General features: G+C 34.2%; 1 protein-coding gene across 1 annotated transcript in view; it reads left to right on the plus strand.

Moving 5' to 3' along the window:
• MYCBP2 (MYC binding protein 2) overlaps positions 1 to 20213 on the plus strand; it is a 251274-nt gene extending 231061 nt beyond the window's left edge. The window contains exons 69-83 of the mRNA XM_069467662.1: positions 1373 to 1453; positions 2465 to 2731; positions 3243 to 3526; positions 5308 to 5404; positions 6694 to 6813; positions 8334 to 8435; positions 9202 to 9330; positions 10067 to 10199; positions 11864 to 11967; positions 12771 to 12959; positions 13737 to 13844; positions 15059 to 15268; positions 18174 to 18281; positions 18910 to 19075; positions 19382 to 20213. Coding sequence (XP_069323763.1) covers positions 1373 to 1453; positions 2465 to 2731; positions 3243 to 3526; positions 5308 to 5404; positions 6694 to 6813; positions 8334 to 8435; positions 9202 to 9330; positions 10067 to 10199; positions 11864 to 11967; positions 12771 to 12959; positions 13737 to 13844; positions 15059 to 15268; positions 18174 to 18281; positions 18910 to 19075; positions 19382 to 19497 — 2214 coding nt within the window. The 3' untranslated portion in view covers positions 19498 to 20213. The remainder of the gene's footprint in view (positions 1 to 1372; positions 1454 to 2464; positions 2732 to 3242; positions 3527 to 5307; positions 5405 to 6693; positions 6814 to 8333; positions 8436 to 9201; positions 9331 to 10066; positions 10200 to 11863; positions 11968 to 12770; positions 12960 to 13736; positions 13845 to 15058; positions 15269 to 18173; positions 18282 to 18909; positions 19076 to 19381) is intronic.
• The last annotated feature ends 1217 nt before the right edge of the window (positions 20214 to 21430 follow it).

Raw genomic sequence — 21430 nt, forward strand, 5'->3', positions numbered from 1 at the left:
GTTAAAAAGACTATTTTCAATAGTCAATTCACCATAAATGTGTAAGTCTATTTCTGGACTCTATTCTGCTCCATTGATCTATATGTAAATTCTTATACCAACATCAAACTGTCTGGATTGCTGTAGCTTCAAAAAAAATCTTGGTATCAGGCTCTACCTTTGTTCTTTTTCAAAGTTGTTCTAGCTATTCTAAATCCTTAGCATTTCCATGTAAAGTTTAGAATCAGCTTGTCAATTTCTCAAAAAACCTGGAATTTTGATTGGAATTACATAAAATGAGAAATCAATTTGGGGAGAATTGACCTCTCAATAATATTTAGTCTTCCTATCTGTGAACACAATATATATCTTCGTTTATTTAGGTCTTTAATTTCTCTAAGCAATGTTTTATAGTTAAGTATACAAATCTTGTACATTTTTTATTAAATTTGTCCTAAACATTTCATGTTTGTAAGAGTATTACAAATGGTGTTTTTTTTATTTCACCTTCCAATTGTTTGTTTCTAGTATATAAAAATACAGGTGACTTTTGTGTATTGGTTTTTGTTTGTTTGCTCATTTCCTTTGTCAAGTACTGAAAGAAGAGTTTTAAAGTATCCAACAATATAGATATGTCTGTTTGGAATTCAGTTTACCTGGTGGCAGATCTCAAGTCACTGATGGGCTTCAAATTCTCTTATGGCTCTCCATCCTACAAAATATGAAACCAAGAATCATTTTTGATTCTTAGAAAGTGACTTGCCTCACTTTTCTTACATGTAACATAGGCAGAACATTAGAGCTTACCTTATGGCGTTGTGAAGATTAAATAAGATTATATGTGTGTGTGTATATTTAATACATACATGTCTATATGTATATCTACCTGCCACTTAGAAGAGTGCCATGCACATAGTAAGCATTATAAAATTTCAGCCTTTATTTCTTCTTATGATACATTTCTTTGATGACTGTTGGTATTAGAATAGCTTAAACCACCATCATCACAGAATTTCATTAGGATATTTTTCTTTTTAATCTTTTATCTTCCTAGATTGTTCTTCAAATAATTGATATATGATGTGAACTAATATGTTCACAATTTAGAAATAAATTTAATCAAAATGACTTAAATCGACTGCCCTAAATAAATTTATGAAATGATAATATACTTTTCTAGGTTTCTTAAGTTCTGAAATTTTATTCTTTTTATAGTCATTTTGGCCAAATAACGATTTCTTCAAACTTTATCCATTGTCTTAGTTTAAGATTCAATTTAAAATAAATTCCCCTAAAATAATCTGCAAAATTATTTCTCAAGGTACTTTGAAATGTCAAATATACAAATTTTGTTTAAAGAGCCTGCCTCATTCTTTGTTTTGTCTATGTAAAGGCAACATCAGATGCTGACCTGAAAGAACATATGGTTGGGATCATATTCAGCAGGAGTAAACTGACTAACTTACAAAAACAGGTTAGTTAATTTTGTCTTCATCAGTTTTTTGTTTGTTTGTTTTTAGGGTATAAAGTGTTTTCCAAAATTTATGGAGGCTTTTTATGCTGACTCTTTCATAGATCCTACAGAATATGTCCTCTTTTTCCTAGAGAGAAATAAGTACTGTGGCATACCTGCGTCACTTTAAAGATTTTGTTATGAATGTTAGCTTTCTTGTCTTGCTGCTTTTTGTTATAGGTGGATTTTATTTTGGTGTCAAATATCCAGCTATATCAGATTTCATTTGCATTTCCTGTATTCCTTTCCTCCTACTTCTTTTATTTTTTTTTTTACTGAGCAATTAATACTGCTAACTAAACCAGTATTAATATTTTTAAATATAACTAGATGAGGAAGTAGCACTAGACTGTTCATATAATGGGGTGCTAAGTAACATAAAAATAGCACTCAAAAGTTAAATAAAATATTGATTTTAAATTAGCCTATTTAAACTTTCGGTACCATTACATCTTTTTAAATAAATAACATAAATTTATTTGTGCTTTATCTTTCTAACAGTGTTTTGTTGAATCTTAGATGCTTTCAATTATAAAATATGCTGTTATTTTATATATCATCAAAAAATAAAAATTACTGCCAGTTATATTGTGAATCTCATCAATTATAAAGCACCTTATGGATAGAAATGTTAAAATAGTCTCTTTTTAGCATGTGCTTTAAAAGTGATAAAGCATGGTGATTTTGTGTGATGAGGTAAATAAACCACAGGCTGAAGCATTAGTAACTTGTATATGATCAGTTTCTACATAGTAGTTGATTTTAAATATTTGAATTTTTATCACACTTCCCCTATTTTTAATTGTTTTTAAGATGAGTTAAGAGAATGGTATAATAGAGAATTAACTTGGAGGAAGAATATTAAATTGAGCATCAATTTATATTCTTGTCTTGATTTTTTGTTTTGTTTTACTATGAGTAGTAAATCAGACTTAGAAATATATTTTTACATTTTCTGTTGCCTTTAAATAGGTGTGTGCTCACATCGTCCAAGCTATTCGCATGGAAGCCACCAGAGTCCGTGAAGAATGGGAGCATGCCATATCAAGCAAGGAAAATGCCAATTCTCAGCCAAATGATGAAGATGCCTCCTCCGATGCTTACTGCTTTGAGCTGCTCTCTATGGTTTTAGCACTGAGTGGGTCTAATGTTGGCCGACAGTATCTGGCTCAGCAGCTAACTCTGCTTCAGGATCTCTTTTCACTGCTTCACACAGCCTCTCCCAGAGTCCAGAGACAGGTGACTGATTGATCACACCACTTACTGTCCACTTCTTTTGTTACTTGAAACGTTGTTAAAAATTGCAATGCAAACAGAATTACCTAAGGGAGTAATAGAGTATAGAGAGTATAGAAGAGCAAAATATGTTCCATTTTACTAATGCATTGTAATAAAGAGCATTCTGGCAACCAATTACCTTAATACCATGAAATACATAATGTCAGTTAATCTTGACTGAAAATAAAAGGCATGTTTTTTCTTGCTGCCCTGAGGTTGGTAATAACCACCCCAGAAATTAAAAATTTGTATCATATTTTTGTTTATATCATGTTTGTTTATATCATATTTTTCTTTATATATTAATTGTTTATATCATATTTTTTCCCTTCTCAAAAATAGCATTTAAACTATATTTCCATTCTTTTCAAAGATTTTACAGTTACAGAATGGTAGTAAGGTACATTAAAAAATTAAAACCCTAAAACATCATTGTTTAAATGCAATTCTTTTCTTTTCTCTTTCTTACCAGGTGACCTCTTTACTAAGACGAGTTTTGCCTGAAGTGACCCCCAATCGCCTGGCCAGCATCATAGGAGTGAAATCCCTTCCCCCAGCAGATATCAGTGATATCATTCACTCAACAGAAAAAGGAGATTGGAATAAGCTGGGTATCTTGGACATGTTTCTAGGATGCATTGCCAAAGCACTCACTGTACAGCTAAAAGCCAAAGGAACCACCATCACAGGAACAGCTGGTACCACTGTGGGCAAAGGAGTTACGACAGTTACTCTTCCAATGATTTTCAATTCCAGGTTGGTCATTGCCTCTATTTTAGTATCAAAACAGAACAGAATGAGCTACTGTTCAGAGAATTAAGACATGATTTCAAATTTTACCTTTTTGGTTTACTCACCAAATAAAAGCCATTAACAACTGATGACCCATGTATAAAAGGAACATCGTATAGGATAAAAATGTCATTTGCAATTAGAAATTAGTGGGGAAAAGAAAGGAGGCTGAATATATGATGTGAGAATATTTGGTTGTCTATGTTCGAAAAGATTGTAGACCTCTACTTTACATCATATACAAAGGTAAACTTCAATTTATGTTAATATGTTTTTTACCACAATAAAAATAAATAAGTAAACATGGGAGGAATAAAGTAAACTTCAGTTAAAGGTTTATGTGTTTACCTTTTAAAACTGTACTAGAACATGGGGCCTGGCACGGTGCTCTTACCTGTAATCCTAGTACTTGGGAGGCTGAGGTGGGAAGATCTTTTGAGCCCAGGAGTTTGAGATCAGCCTAGGCAACATAGCAAGACCTTGTCTCTACAAAAAATTTTTCTAAAAACTGGGCTTGATGATGCACACCTGTATTCCCAGCTACTCGGAAGGTTGAGGCAGGAGGATCACACGAGCCCAGGAGTTTGAGGTTGCAGTGAGCTATGATGACACCACTGCACTTTAGCCTGGGCAACAAAGTGAAATACTGTCTCAACAACAAGCACAAAAAAACTCTATACTAGGACAAATTATAGAAGAATATTTTTGTAATCTTCAATTTTGGAAGACCTTAAACAAAACACAGAACCCAAAGTGATACAGGAAAAGACTTATATATTTGGCTACATGAAAATGAAAATTACGTAACAGGTGATACAGTTTAAATGTTTTAAAACATAAACAACTCGCTTGGAAAAAAATATTTAAACCTATATAATAAGCAATGAATTATTAGCCATAATATTAGAAGAATGACTACAAATCAATGAGAAAAAGGTAAACAACTAGTAGAAAAATAACAAGAATAATCAGTTCACAGAAGAAAAATTACAGATGCCAATAAACAGATGAAAAAACACCTCACTGCTAGTCAGAGAAATGTAGATTAAAACAATTGCAGAATATCTTTGTTTTGGCAATACTGTGAGCAAATGGACATTTTCACCTATTATGATTTGCTGCAGACTTTTTAGATGTCAGTTTGATAATATCTAACTATATTTTAAGTATGCATTATCCCTTAACCCACCAGTTCTACTTCTAAAACTTTGATACATTTGCAAAGAGATATATGTGCAAGGATCTTCTGCAATTGTGTGTAGCAGTGGAAACTTCAAAACTTCTAGAATAGTGCTACTCACAGACCCAATCCATGACAATAAACAGATAGATAGCACCAGAATATTAATCAGTGTTTCATTTCCTTAATGTAGGTAGACTTGCTAGGAAAAAAAAATGTCAGCTGAGCTAAACAGTAGTGTGCTTAGTGATGTAGTTGATTTATATTATGCCACACGCTTTTTATTGTCTCCATGTGCACTGAAAACAAATAGTTTTTGGTCCATGGACTCCTAGAAGATGCACACAGAAATATTTAAAAAGGAACATAAATCAAATTAGCTGCTGTCCTGGGGTTGAAGAGCTAGATTTTGGATAATGTTTTGATTAATTTTATTTTAAAATTTTTTCATTGATTGTCACTTAAAAATTTAAAATGCTGCATGCTGAAATAACATTTTCATCTTTTTCATTTGTAACAACCACTGATAGTTTATTGATTTATAAATTCTGATTTTTCTTTGTAGTTATCTTCGACGAGGTGAAAGTCATTGGTGGATGAAGGGCTCAACTCCTACCCAGATCTCAGAGATCATCATTAAACTTATCAAGGATATGGCAGCAGTAAGTTCCCCTTCTCCCAAACCATTATGACAGTGAGGGGCAGCAGGAATCTGATAGGCAAAACAAACAGCTTACTCTGCTGAATTGACAGTAGTAGTACATTAGTGTTATTTTGCTTTACTTAACACTGTTTTTAGTATGTTAACTATTACGCCATTTGTCTTTTCAAAGAGTGATAAGTTTGTCATTTATGTAAACTATGTTTATTTCAAACTTCCCAATTAATTTACTTAAGCATTGTTACATAAGTCTTCCAAAACTTTAGAACCTAAAAAAATAAAATAAAATTTACTCTTTTGGACCCTAAGAAAGGAGTTCAAAAGCCTAAAGGAAAAAAAAAGGACTCCTAGAAGTGAAGTTTCTCATTCTCTTCAGTGTTCATGGTTTTTATAAAGCCTGTTATTCTTCTTTATTAATGTCCTATACCAATGTCTTAAGATGCTGACTTTGAGAGGAGGTCAGGGAGCGTGGAGGGCAGGGAATTACTTCACAGGATGCCTGGCTCTTACGTGACTCCACAATGTCAGTTTTTACACATTCCGTTGTATTTCCAGGAAGCCACCCTGAAGGGGAAGAGATACTGTGGAATTTAGGTCCCTGAGAGGCAGAGGTAATAGAAGGCATTTTAGAGAAGGAGGAATTAAACTGCCCCTTAAAAGACTGATAACATGTGGATATGAAAAGTGGGAGGATATTCTGGGGAAGAGATGAAGTTCTATCACTTTTCCCAACAGCATGGACATTTTCCTAATCCTTGTGGCATACAGGCTTCCTCAAGGTGTTCACTAAATGAAAATGTTTAGGAACACCTAAATTCTCTAAGAATTGACTGTTCATTACAAATCAAGTTAACAAATAAAGGTAGTAGTACTTTGAACCCATTTATGCTCTTGGGTGCCAGTAACACTTTCATCTAAAGCAGTTGGCTTAGCCATATAAATGTTATGTTAAGTAATAAAATTTCCCAGGCATACATAACCTTAGTATTTCCGTATGTTTTTATCCAGATGGGAGAGGAAATGCCCTTGAACTCTACAGGAAGGAATATTGAGAACTTAAATTTATATTTACTTCGTTTTTAAATCATCAAAATAATGATTCGAAGTTGAATTTTCCATAGGGTTGTGAAGGATTTTTAGTTCAGAAATCTGTGCTCCTTGATCTAAAATCCCATGGTCTTGCTCCAAATAAATGTTTTCTTTTGGTGAGAGATGTTATTTAAGAGATAAGAATTTACTATGATAATACATTTCTGGTTACTTATTAAAATATTCTGCCCTGCTCAATAGGGTCATCTGTCAGAAGCTTGGTCCCGGGTAACAAAAAATGCTATTGCAGAAACCATCATTGCCTTGACTAAGATGGAAGAAGAATTTAGGTCTCCAGTGAGATGTATTGCAACAACTAGAGTAGGTATTTTTGTTTGTTTTACTTTGGTCTGTATCATTGCATATACTTTTTTAGTAATAAATTTGAAAAAATTTTAATCACTAAGTCAAGTTAATCCTTTTTTAACCACGTATTATACTTACTGAAAAAGTGTAAAAGGCTTTTATAAATTATGAACTATATATGGTAGTCATTTTTCACTGTTTTATGTTCTGTAATCACTTGTTTCTGTCATTATTTAGGAAGCTGAGGTTTTACTGGTTAGAAAAGGCTAAATTATGTTGAGTATTTGTGTATTGTCTTTCTAATGTTCTGTTTGTAGCCTTCCACAGTGAGTTTAGTGTCAGCATTATGCTGTGATAAACTGGAGGTCCTTTGTAGACTCAGCCCCTTCCTACTCATTTTTGTATAGACTAGCTGCTTCTAATGTTGAGCCCCATAGCTTATGTACTGTGTTTACAGTTTTACTTTTAAAAAGCAAGACATACTTGCCAGAGCAGGGTGGGATAGACTCTCTGAGGAAGTGAGATTGCATTTTTCAGATGAGACATTTATAGTTAGTAAGTTTTAATCAACCAGACTTCATGTCCCATAAACTTCCAGAAAAGATCTGAGATTTCCTTAAAGCAGAACAATGAGACAGCATTAGGAAAAAGTGGATGCTGGTAAAAATTGCTTAGGTTAGTCCTCAGAAATCTGAAAAAGAAGATAAATTGGATTTCCTTAAGGCAGAAAATGCCTGTTAATGCTATCTTGCCAGTGTGACACCTGAAGCAGGTATTTTTGACAGGATCCACTCATGTGCTCTTTCCCTTAGTTTTCTCCTTGCATGCACTATCTTTCGCTTTCCATCTCCAGTCACTCACATGTACTTCGTAGTGTCTTATTTTCTGTTTTCATTAATGAAGGAAATATGTTAAGTGTGTAAAACTAAAGCTTACCCTTTAAGCCTCAGAAATTTTTAAACTGTTTTTGAGGGCAATTTTCTAAAGTTTGTTAGACTTATTTATGTATGACAAAGTACACCAAATATAGTGCTAGACTCCTTGGAGCAACAGAGACTTCTGAGGAACTCTTACTACCTAGAAGGATGTAATACGTACCCAACTCCTCATAGGACTGTGAAAAATTAAACAGCTATTGTCCCACCTTCTTGGGAATTTAATGCCTCGGGCAAATGATATTAAATGGGAGAATATGCAAAAGGTACAGTAAATATTAAATATACAAATTAATTTATTCATATGTTTGCATAGTAGACCAACAAAGGATGATTTCATGTATCAGGTAGAAAACCAGATGGTTCATCAGAGAAGCAGTCATTTGCTCAGTACGTATTTGAGTGCCTACTGTGTGCATGGCACGTATGGCAGTGATCATATGTGCCTGGTACCACCTCAGGAAAACTTGAGTGCCACTGAATACCTATGTATTTTCAAAGTCAGCCAGCATTTACTGAGCTGTTGTCATATGTCAGACGTTAGCATTTTATAAGTCTTTTCTAAAAATTCAGTGGTGTAACAATTTTTCTTTTCAACAGCTCTGGCTTGCTCTAGCATCACTGTGTGTTCTTGATCAGGACCATGTAGATCGTCTCTCCTCAGGGAGATGGATGGGAAAAGATGGACAACAAAAACAAATGGTAAGAAGGGAATTATTTTGTAAGAATTTATCTTGTTAGCTTAGCTTAAAAAAAACCAGCAAGTCTAAATACACAATTAGTGAAACTCTTGAAAAATTATTTCCCATAGGCCAAGTTTATCACACAAGTCTATTTCACTTAGAGTCCCCTCTTCATAGTATATTGGAAACTTTAGAGACTTTTATTTAATTATATAAAAGAGCTTTCTTGTGCTTCTCTGAGCCATTTTTACATCAAAATTTATTTTCAGCCAGAATCTGATTCTGTATCTAGATATTATGCTAAAATGTAATCAGTCTTATGGTGGGAAGGAGGAAATAAAGCAGTAAGACAGGCAGCATAACACACCACCTATTCACATATGTAATTAAAGTTGGTTTGATGGTATTTTTAGGTTCACTGGAAGGGAAGACTTTATATAGGCCCTTTCAACATTTTCTTATTAATGTTCAGGTTTCAAAAATGAATCCTTTTATTCATTAGCTACAGAATATTTGAATATATAATGGAGAAAATATTTCTTAATTCACTAAGCAAAGTATACATGTTCATTTTATTAATCATTGAGCCTACATAGCACATTTTAGGATTTTTAGAGATTTTTATAATTACGTGCACTTGCAATACTGCTGTTTAACATTCATATTCTAAATTCTTAAAGGACTTCAGGGTAACACTCTGTTTATCGTAAATAAATTTCAATTTCTATGAATGTCTAAGACTTTCTTGTTAATCTAATGTAACACATGGAAATGTCTTATTTTAGCCTATGTGTGATAACCATGATGATGGTGAAACTGCAGCAATCATTTTATGCAATGTCTGTGGAAATTTATGTACTGACTGTGACAGATTCCTTCATCTTCATCGACGAACCAAAACTCACCAAAGACAGGTGACATTTCTGTCTTTATATGCAGAATGGTATCTGGAACATAAAATATAGTCAATGAATTTTGAAATAAATGTGGGAAAGAAGCTTAGTTTAATGGGAAAAAACAGACTTTGGAATCAAAGACCTTTGTTGAGCTCCTAGCTATCTTGCTTATCAAATATAAAGTTGTTTAACCTTTCCAACATGTAGTTTCTACGTTTATAAAAATGGGGCTGTTGTGAAGATTAAAGAGGAGAAGATTGGAAATATCTGGAGCTTTTTAGGATGCTTCATAAACAAAAGCCATTATTTTTTTTTTTTTTTTTTTTTTTTTTTTTTTTGAGACAGAGTCTCACTCTGTTGCCCAGGCTAGAGTGAGTGCTGTGGCGTCAGCCTAGCTCACAGCAACCTCAAACTCCTGAGCTCAAGTGATCCTCCTGTCTCAGCCTCCCGAGTAGCTGGGACTACAGGCATGCACCACCATGCCCGGCTAATTTTTTCTATATATATTTTTAGCTGTCCATATAATTTCTTTCTATTTTTAGTAGAGATGGGGTCTCGCTCTTGCTCAGGCTGGTCTCGAACTCCTGAGCTCAAACGATCCCCCCACCTCGGCCTCCCAGAGTGCTAGGATTACAGGCGTGAGCCACCGCGCCCGGCCAAAAGCCATTATTATTATTGAATAATTAAATGTTACATTTCCTCTTTCAGAGTAATAAGGAAATATATTTTTCTCTTTTTTTAAATGAAACAATAGGTGTTCAAAGAAGAAGAAGAAGCTATAAAGGTTGATCTTCATGAAGGTTGTGGTAGAACCAAATTGTTCTGGCTGATGGCACTGGCAGATTCTAAAACAATGAAGGCAATGGTGGAGTTCCGAGAACACACAGGTAAAAGAGGATTAAAGATTGAACCATGCCGTTAAAAAAATAAGATTGAACCATGCCTACCGATTATGACTAAACTAGATGTTACTTCTTTTAATGTGAATAATTTTGAGTGATATTCTGATGTTTAATTATGACATCATTGATCACTGTCTATATTGTCTATATTATTATATTTACTAGACATAGATAGTGTTTTGTGGTAGAAAGAGCATTAGACTAAAAGTCAGGAAACCTGGTATGTCACTAACTACCTGTACGACCTTGAACAAGTAATTTAACCTCTCTGGAACTCATTCTCTTCATTTATAAAGTGAGACAGTTGTCCAGAGACACACATGACTGATAATTTTCAGAAGTATCAAATACATTTCCCATAAGCAAGCATAACAGCTAATGGAGGCTTCATAGATAAAATATAGTTATTGATACTCCCTTCTAGTTCTGTTAACTGTAGTTCCACAATAAGAATTGCTGCACATAATGATCTCTTTCAACTCTAAGATTGTGTGATTTAATGATATTTTCAGAGGTTTTTGTAGACCTAATGCTTCTCTAGGTTTTCTGAATACTATTTCTATTGATAGTAATAAAATAATTAACAAAAATGAATAGACATTACTTTAGACAAAAAGTGACTTATGTATGTTCAATGTAACTTTCCTCTCTAAGACATAGTTTTCATTGTACTTTAAAATAAATCTTATATATTCCTTAAAGTTACATTGAATCATACAAATTCTCAATTTTCAGCACATTTGCAGCATGCCATTTGTCTGACACAAACTTCTGATGCTGGAGTTAGGTGTAAACTTGCATCAATTTAAATATGAATGATTTTTCATTCTATAAGAGCATGGCATTTTTTTCTCATAGCTTATTTTTTTCTTCTATAATCTGTCAGTGCCATATATTACATTAATAAATGTTCTAATATTGAGCCATCCTTATATTCATGATATAAACTATTCTTTTTAAAAAACATTGTTCTATAAATATTGCTGAATTCAGTGTATTGATATTGTATTCAGATTTTTGTATCTATGTTTAAAATGAGCTTGATCATTAATAGTCAAATCTTCATGTTCTTTTCTTATTGCTCTGTTGTTGTTGTATGGATTCTTTTCCTGCTTTAAATGTTTCAAACATATTTAAATTTCTTTTCAAATTACAGAGTTCCTTGGGTAGCAATTCTTCTGTTTTTCGAATTTCATACCTCTGATGATAGGCTTTCTTCTATGCCTTATAATTTTCTTATTATGTAAAGATCCTTAAAGAGTTCCCTATCTTTTATGTATTTTTATTTAATTTTGGTTATCATGTTTTATCTGGTATTGTACATTTGAAGTGAGGGGCTTGCCACATTTGCTCAGTCTGGTAACCTGATTGGAAATCTAGTCTGTTTCTTTTACTGAAAAAATATAAATAAATCTGTCAAGAATTTATTTGGCTTCATATAGGTATTTACTTTCTCATCCCTTTTTTATGATTATTCATTTTATAATTAGGGCAACTTTATAACCGTTTAGCTTTAAAACTATCAGGCTGATTTCCCAGTGATGGCAATTGATATAAACCTAGTTTGCTTTTTTATCTTAATTAGTTATATTGAAATATGTAGAAAACATATCCTTAAGGAGGATTTTTCTTTTTCTGCTTGAACCTAGGTAAACCCACCACAAGCAGCTCAGAAGCATGTCGTTTCTGTGGTTCCAGGAGCGGAACAGAGTTATCTGCGGTTGGCAGTGTGTGTTCGGATGCAGATTGCCAGGTGAGTGTGTGGTTAGACAGGCAGGTCACCCCCGTGAGGAGCAGCACATGTTCCCATGTGACACCTTTACTTCATCTAGATAAGAATTACAGCTCGGCATCACTCCAGCTTTCTAACTTAGTGCATTATCTATGCCAAGAGTTAAATGCTTTATTAAAGCTGGAGAATGGATCAAAAAAAGCTGTCAATCCCAAACCAGACTCTTTTTGTGTGTTTCTCAACTACCATGATCATATGTATTTAATAAAGCAGTTAGAAATCTAAGGACTTCATTTCCTTTACCTCATAAATACTTTATTCACTTATTTCCCTAAAATAAATTTTCCGTATCTGAGAGTTCTTTAGTCCTGAACATATATACCCATATTCCATGTTATCCAAATGTTTTTGGTTCCTCAATTAATTTAACAAGAATGTGGATATGCTCAGAGAGTGAGAGGTATCTGGTGTTTTTTTCCCCCATTTTGGTGAGAGAGAAGTCGTCATTGGGAAATTGTTTACATCAGGAACTTTTTGCTTTATGGCTATGCATGATAACAAATATAAAATTACAATCTACTTTTTATCAGCATTTCCTTTACATGGAGTGAAATTTTTTAAAAATCACATTAAAAGAAAAACATATTTTGTTAGTAGTTCTAAATTATATTCAAACAAAGAATAGAAAGTAACTTTATTGTTACTTAGCCTTCATAGGTATAGCCTGTGGAAAAATAATCTTGGGAAATTTATATAATAGGTAAAATTACCAGAATGTGTGCCTTTTTAAATACTTGAGTACCATTACAATTCATCTTTAACAGGAATATGCTAAGATAGCCTGTAGTAAGACACATCCTTGTGGCCACCCATGTGGAGGTGTTAAAAATGAAGAGCATTGTTTGCCCTGTCTACACGGCTGTGATAAAAGTGCCACAACACTGAAGCAGGATGCGGATGACATGTGCATGATATGTTTCACTGAAGCACTCTCAGCAGCACCAGCCATTCAGGTTGCCTCCGCTTTTAATATATTGAATGTGTCTAGACTTGAACATGATGAAATGTAAATGTATTTGTCAAATAAAAAAAATGATTGAAATCTTTTTGATATCACTAGGCAAAAATGTTCTTTTACTATATGCATCGACCAGGTTAATGAGGAGCAAATTCTCCCTGTTTATGTTCTGCTTCCCATTGTGTATGCTCAGCTTTAATTTGTGATTTGTGTAAGCCTTTGTAATTAATAGAATGTATAAAATGTTCAAAAGGTGAGAAAATAATTAGATTATCCCGTAGCTATTCTCTTCTTAATTTCCAAAATCCAGAATGGTATTTTTATAGCATTATATAATGGATCTATAATGATACATACTTCTATATATAATAGAAGTTACTATGTGCTAAATAAGTTTTTTTTAACTTTTACCTATTGTTAACGTATACTTTCAGTTCTTGTGTTTCTAAGATAATAGTCTCAAAAAAAAAAATCTTAAATCTTTAAATCAGTCGTTTCCTCTTCATTCCATAAGATACAAAATTGAATAATTTTACTTTTCTCCCTAACCTGGCTCACTATATATAGATGGCATTAATAAATGTAAAAAAATAATGGGAGACGCTGAAGGCCTAGTTAATAATGTCCCGTAAATAATAGAGAAATTTTATTGTACTAAATTTCTTGAAATTTCTCTTACCTGCTTTAAATAACACCTTGCATTGCATTATCTCCCAGCTAAGTGTTTATCATTATTACATTTGCTTATATCCTTCTCTTTTGTTTATTTCAGCTGGACTGTAGTCACGTGTTCCACTTACAGTGCTGTCGGCGAGTTTTAGAAAATAGATGGCTTGGCCCAAGGATAACATTTGGCTTTATATCTTGTCCTATTTGCAAGGTATGGAAAGAGTCTGAAATCATCTGCTTTCTGATTATTCTCATCTTTATTTTCATCTTTCAGAATAAATGTGTCAGCATCTCTTGATGTCCTTCCCAGTTTACTTTTTACACACCAGCTCTGAGCAGTTTCTGCCCCCTTCATCCATGTGGAACCTGAAAATATTACATAGCCTCTTTTCTGTAATGCATTTCAAAACAATAATTGTCAATTCAAAACTGGTTAAATTCTATTAAACATACCGTGTGAGAAATTCACGTAGGTGTCATGGCGCAGTAAAGGGCACGCATGACTACTTTCAGACTCCCTGAGAGCTCAGATCACATGACATGATAGTGGGCAACTACCAAAAAGAAGAAGGGTCCTTTGGTGTTTGTAGGTAGTGATACCTGCCATGAAAGAGTGAAATCAGAACCTTCAGTGCCATTAGAACAGGTTCTTTTAGAACTCAGTTAAAATAAGGAGAAAATTCTTGGCATTTCGACACATCTCTACAAAGGTAGTAAGCAAGTAGGAAGTTGTTTTGGCAAGCTAATAATGATTAACAAAAAACTTTTAGGAACGTGGCAAAGCCTTCCCTATTAATTCATCATTCTTTTTTGTTCTGTTAGGCTTTCTCTATTATAATCTTCATATTTGCAAACTAGTATAAAGGGTATATATAATACAGGAAAACTTAGCACAGTTATTGCCTAGTTAGACTGAAGCATAATCAAAAACATTGTAATATTTTGCTCTCCCCTCTCAAATGGTGCCACAAAGATAGGTCACATTTAGGAATCTGGAAGTAGATAAATGAAGGTGGTATAGAAAATGCTACCTGTTTACTTCTGTCACCTAACATTCTACCATACCCTCAAGGAATCGAAACATACACGCACAGAGGGAGTGTGTCTTATTTGTGGCAGCAAGGAAACTTTTTATTTCCAGAACAGCTAAGGCTGCAGGAGATATATTTTAGACTCAGGAATTATAAAGCTAATAAAATGGAATTTGTATGCTCTGTGTCCCATTTGCTTCCATTTTCCCTGCTTTTGGGAAAATGTGAGCTTGTAAGGACTTTACAGGATTATTTTTAAATGGCATTTTATTTAAAATATGGGTACCATCTGGTTATCTCCTAGCACAGTGCTTGGCACTTGGGTGCATACTAAGTGTTTGTGAAATTGATTAGTAGATGATTCTGTTAAAGGATTTTCATTTTTCAATTTCAGAACAAAATAAATCACATAGTATTAAAAGATCTGCTTGATCCAATAAAAGAACTCTATGAGGATGTCAGAAGAAAAGCCTTAATGAGATTGGAATATGAAGGTCTGCATAAGAGTGAAGCTATCACAACTCCTGGTGTGAGGTTTTATAATGACCCAGCTGGCTATGCAATGAATAGATACGCATATTATGTCTGCTACAAATGCAGAAAGGTATGTTATAAATTATACTAAGAATTTTTAATAACTAGAGCTTATCTATATGATTAAGAAATTGAATTATATAATGATACCTAATTATTCTTACATCTTAAGCCTGAAGTTAAAAATGAGACAGCCTGGTACACTGTTTCAAGTTGAACTTGTTTATTTAATTTGTTTTGGGATTTTTTTTTTTTTTTTTAACCTTACAGACTTTTTAAAAGACATGTAGTATTTCTGTACACAAACTACTTTTCCATCAGTAGTAACCTCCCGTTTGCCCAATCCAATTGGTTCTTTAATACACTTCTCTTGATTGTATTAACCATTTATTTCTTCCTTAAAATTCTTATTTCCTTGGCTTCCAGGACAACACATGTTTTTGATATCCCTTCTTTCTGGTCATTTAACTTCTTCATTGGGTTCCTTTTTTTTTTTTTTTTTTTTACCTACCCCTTAAATAGTTGTTTTTCCAGAGCTTCCATCAATACCTCCTTACCTTTGATGACCTCCTGTATGTCTGTGCCTCCCCCTACCACCTATACTATTCTAACCTACCGAAGTTTTGAGATTTAGGTACAGATATCCAGCTGCCTACCAGATATTTGGATTTCTACCATATACTTCAAAGTTCACATCTGGTTTTAAATTCATCAGCCTTGACTCTCCCAATCTCTAATCTTTATTTGTAAGTCCTGTCAATCCTGCCTCCAAATCTCTCTTATCCTTTTTTTCTATTACATCTTCAGCAACCCTAATCATTTTCTTTGGTAATTATAGTGGCCAACTTCCTGAGCTCTTTTGTGGATCCCCTCACCCCGTTCCATCCCTTACACTTACACTACTAGAAGCAGATTAATATTTCTAGATCTCAGATCTAATTGTGTCATTCTTCTACGTAGAATCCTATAGCCCAGTCTACCTCTTACGCCTCATCTCCCAGTACACCACCATTGGCTGTCCGTGCTACAACATACTGCACAACTTGTGTTTCCCCAGACTCAGCCATGTTTGCTCACTCAAGAGACACCTCCATGCCATTCGTTTCTCATCAGTGCTCTTCTCTGCCTCCTCCTGTGCATTTTACTCTCCCCAGCCAGCCCCACCCCCATGCACATACGCTGTCGTGCGGAGCCAAGCCTGTCTTACCATACTTCAGGATTCAGCTCGAGTTTCCCCATCTCACCGCCGCCACACAGTCTTGCTATCTTGCACATATCCATCCTTGCACTTTCTACTCTGCATTGTGATCACTGGCTTCCTTGTATGTCTGCCCCACCTGGTAAATTCCTTGAGGACAAAGACTATGATTTTTCATTTCTCTGTCTCTGGTATTTGGCATTTACTAGATACTAAGTTAAGTAAAAACTGAGTGAAAGAATGCCTAAATGAAAGATTCCTAGTCCCTTAATGTAACAGAAAGAAAATGTAGGTAATGAATGGCAGGCTAAATAGATGTATGATAGCCAGAAAGGCAGGCAAATATACATACACCCAATAGTGTACATTTGTGAAACCTGTACTGTTACAAACAATAAAATAGTCTTCATGTGTGTTTACTATGCTAAACCTTATAAATGAATGTTGTGCTGCCACAAGGGTGACAGTCACATGTTTATGAAGCCAGGTAGAGGTTATAGAAAAGTGAAACAGTTGGAATAAGCAATAGGCCCCCGGACAAACTGAAATAACTTCTAAGGTCAAATTTAGCTGGTGGACAACCATTTATAACCTCTGCATCCGTGGATCCTCTCGTTTGACCTGTTTTTCTAGTATAGATAATAGACTTCTATTGACTCAGCCTGTTTATTCCCAATTTGGACATAGCCTTTTGACTGTGGGACATGATGTGCATGCAAATTGTCCCAATTTCTTGGCCTCATTTATTTTGTGCCCAGAGCAAATACAGGTAAGTCATCCATCATGATAATTTCATTTTTTCAAGTATCTGTATTGGACACTGTTGTGTAGCTTTGTAAGTATGAGCAGTATCCTGAATAGAATTACCAAATTTACCTTTCCTTTTTAAAAAATGTTTGTGTGATCAGAAGATGCTTAAAATGATTTTCCCGTTAGCCTTGGAATTACAGTTCTGCGCTAACAATTTATTTTAGGCACATTTTTTGGTTCTATAGTATTATAATTTGGGAATTACTAGCATATTTTTAAAGCAGTAGAAAGGACTATGTTGTTTAATATTTCAAAATGAAAAAAATTACTCAGTAGATTTTACCCTGAAGAGAAAAGTTTCTATTTACTACATAATATTATGTTCCTGGTATTAATTTGGAATATCATATATTTTTTGTCTGTTTGTCATTTTGCTTTGACAGTAGAAGGTTAACTCCCTCCTGTAAGCTTGAATCCAATCCAGAATTGAAATAGCTTTTTTTTTTTTTTTTTTTTTTTTTTTTGAGACAGAGTCTCACTCTGTTGCCCAGGCTAGAGTGAGTGCCGTGGCGTTAGCCTAGCTCACAGCAACCTCAAACTCCTGAGCTCAAGCGATCCTCCTGTCTCAGCCTCCCGAGTAGCTGGGACTACAGGCATGCACCACCATGCCCGGCTAATTTTTTCTATATATATATTTTTAGCTGTCCATATAATTTCTTTCTATTTTTAGTAGAGATGGGGTCTCGCTCTTGCTCAGGCTGGTCTCGAACTCCTGAGCTCAAACGATCCGCCCACCTCGGCCTCCCAGAGTGCTAGGATTACAGGCGTGAGCCACCGCGCCCGGCCTTTGAAATAGCTTTATATCTTACCCTGACCCTCTGTCCAGTCAGCAGTATAGGCATGCACTTAGCATTTCAAGGGACCATCTCGTAGACAATAGTATTTTCTAAGACCTCTTGATCTTATTTTCATTGTGCCTACTCTGTATCTCCCATGCCAGAGTTTTCTCTCCATATTCTCTCCACAGGCGTATTTTGGTGGTGAAGCTCGCTGTGATGCTGAGGCTGGACAAGGGGATGATTATGATCCCAGGGAGCTCATTTGTGGTGCCTGTTCTGATGTATCCAGGGCTCAGGTGGGCAGAGTATTTTGTTAGAAAGGACAGTTTAAAAATGTTAAAATTCTACTTTTAAATAATAATATAACCAATATGGTGGGGAAATCCAGGTTTTTTTCCCCAGTGTCTTTTGATATTTGTATAGCATTGTATAATTTTTCAAATTATTTCATATATATTATTTTGGGGGGTGGTATTTTTATTTTATAATTTATCTTCTATGAAATGATCACCCTATTTAAACAAGTAACAAATTTACTTAGTTTTCTTACACCTGCAATGAAACTTAGGTTTTCCTCTGTTCAGTGAAATCTTCACAGTACATCCATGAGATTGGAAGACACATGAAATATTGTTAATTTTCAACTTGACAGACCAGGACTATTAACAGGGAAGTTAAGTAGTTTGCTTATTATGATGGAGATGAGATTAGAACTTGGATCTTTGTCCAGACCTTTTTGGCAAAGCCACACATTTGTTTGTTTGTTTTTTAACATATGTATATATCATTAGTTTTTCAATCAATTTTGAGTTACGTATGCTTTCAAAATATGAATTAATGAGCGCTATATACATATGATTATCTTAAGTATAATTGAAATAGTATTACTATAATCTTGTATCTATCTCTTTTCTTTTACTATAGATGTGTCCCAAACACGGCACAGACTTTCTAGAATATAAATGTCGCTACTGCTGTTCAGTGGCTGTCTTTTTCTGTTTTGGAACAACACATTTTTGTAATGCTTGTCATGATGATTTTCAAAGAATGACTAGCATTCCTAAGGAAGAACTACCACACTGTCCTGCAGGTACGCTTTTAATATTTTGAAATCATGATCATGTTTTATATGGTATATGAGAACTCTTTGTTTCAAGTGGTGGAAACCGGATTCAAACTAGTCTAAAGAAGCAGAGGGAATTCCTTGACCCTTGTATAAGCTTATGACTTTTACTTTTGTGATTAGAAGAAATTTTTTTAATTTTATATTTGTATAACCACAGTCATGTTATTTCTTTGAATAATTTATCAGTGATTTCTATTTCTATGAAGTTCGTATGGGTATATTTTTTTTAATTATATTCCTTTGCCTTTGCCTCCTTCAAAATTTATACAGGTCCCAAAGGCAAACAGTTAGAAGGAACTGAATGTCCACTCCATGTTGTTCATCCACCCACTGGGGAAGAATTTGCTCTGGGGTGTGGAGTGTGCCGAAATGCTCACACTTTTTAGAACACTCGGATCCTTTGTCTACAGAGAGAAAAGTTGCCTTCATCCCCTAAGAGGATGCGGTGAAGTTTAAACTCTGCTCAGGATAGTACGGGACCATTTTTACATCCATGAAAATGAACCATTCACAGTGCAAGAAGGATGCCAAATACCATGTACATAATTCTTGCTATGGAAAGTTTCCCCATTACTTTGGTTTATCTTCTTTTCAACCAAGACATCAAACTTGTGAGGTGTTTGCATGTGGCCATTACCGTCATTGGCCTGTGAAACATTGGACATTTATAGATAATTGATATTAAAAAAATCACCATGCTCATGGACTAAGAATGATGCTGGCTTTCAAGCAAAAAGAAAAATAATCATTGTTTATTGTATACTGCCTTTTTGTAATCCTGTACAATTGCATCACGGATGGGGATAAAAAGAGGAATATTCTGGTTTATTTCCTAGACTGTTATTTAAAAAAACAAAAATTGTGTTAGGACAGCATATAAATGTAATAAGTATCACACTGTATATAAAGATATCAATGTTTGTCCTGTATAAGAATTACTAAATTACAAATGCAGTTTCATTTAAACTTCTAGGTTAAGTTTGAGCCTGAAATTTTAATGAAGTGCAATACTGAGTGTGCCTCATTATCTTGCAGCTGTAAACATATTGGAATGTACATGTCAATAAAACCACTGTACATTTTTATACAGTGATAAAGTCTACCACTTGTGTAAGGTGTTGTCTGAGAAACAAAATTTAAATACCTTTAAGGTCGAAAAGTCCATCCAATTTTCCTTGGAAAGAAATTTACTAACACCGCACAATCATAATTTCATAACTGTTAGGGAAAATAAGAGCAGTAATGAAACACAATGTTGGAATTTTAACTAACCACTGGGTAGGAGATCATGTATATACACATATATATATTCATAAGCAGACATACACTAAAAACAGAAGGTAACATTTAGGAAATTAATCAACTTCTATCTTAACCAGAAGCTTTTTGATCTTTTATAAAGTAATAAAATTACTAGTCTTAATTTTCTATAGACAACAGTGTATTAAGGCATATCTTTTTTTGCACTTGAGTCATGAAATTGCCAAATTGTCGATTTACAGCTCATCATACACCAGATTATATTTATTTCATAAGACTAAAAAAAGTTTTGATCCACTTTATTCTAAATTTCCACTGTTGGAAATATTGAAATTAATTTGTCAATATAGAAATCATTAACAAATTTAATGACATTTGTGTTTAGCATTTGTGAGAAATTTAAAACAATCTTTGCTTTGAAGGAATTTAAAATATAAAGAAAAGATCAGATCTAAGCATAGATAGATAGTTTACAGAATGTTCTAATAAGTTTCATAATACATCCAAGGCAAATGTTTCAGGATTTAGGAAAAATTGTTACTGGCTTTTTGTTTTGTTATTGTTTGGAGGAGTATAGCTAAGAGGGCATTTAAGCTGTAGTTTGAAGAGTAGTAAGTAGCATTTCAAGCAGCAGAGATGTGGAGAAAGGCATGAGAAAAAAAGTACCTAAATAGAAAGATCCAGGATGTGATCACAGAATAGTGAGTAGTCTGAGTGTTCAGGCTCAAGGTTGACTTAAAATGTTTCTGGAAAACACACAAAGTAGGTATAGAGACTAAAGCTGTTCCTAGATGAACCCCCAAGAAAACTGGAGGGGAGAATGCAATGAGGCCATTATTAATATATTTGACTTAAACTCACAGGCCACAGGAATGAAACTAACCCTGAGAATGCCAAGTAGATAAGAGACTTCATGGACACTTAAGAACTAGAAAGGATACCATGTTGTATCCATTAACTCTGCTGGTGAATTGATCAGCTACTGTTTGTAAATTATAATGGGAAAGAAAGGAAACTATTGAGATGGCTGGGCTAGAATGAGTCATCTCAAGTTATGAA

The sequence above is a fragment of the Eulemur rufifrons genome, chromosome 4 (assembly GCF_041146395.1).
Source record: "Eulemur rufifrons isolate Redbay chromosome 4, OSU_ERuf_1, whole genome shotgun sequence".
Classification (NCBI taxonomy): Eukaryota; Metazoa; Chordata; class Mammalia; order Primates; family Lemuridae; genus Eulemur; species Eulemur rufifrons.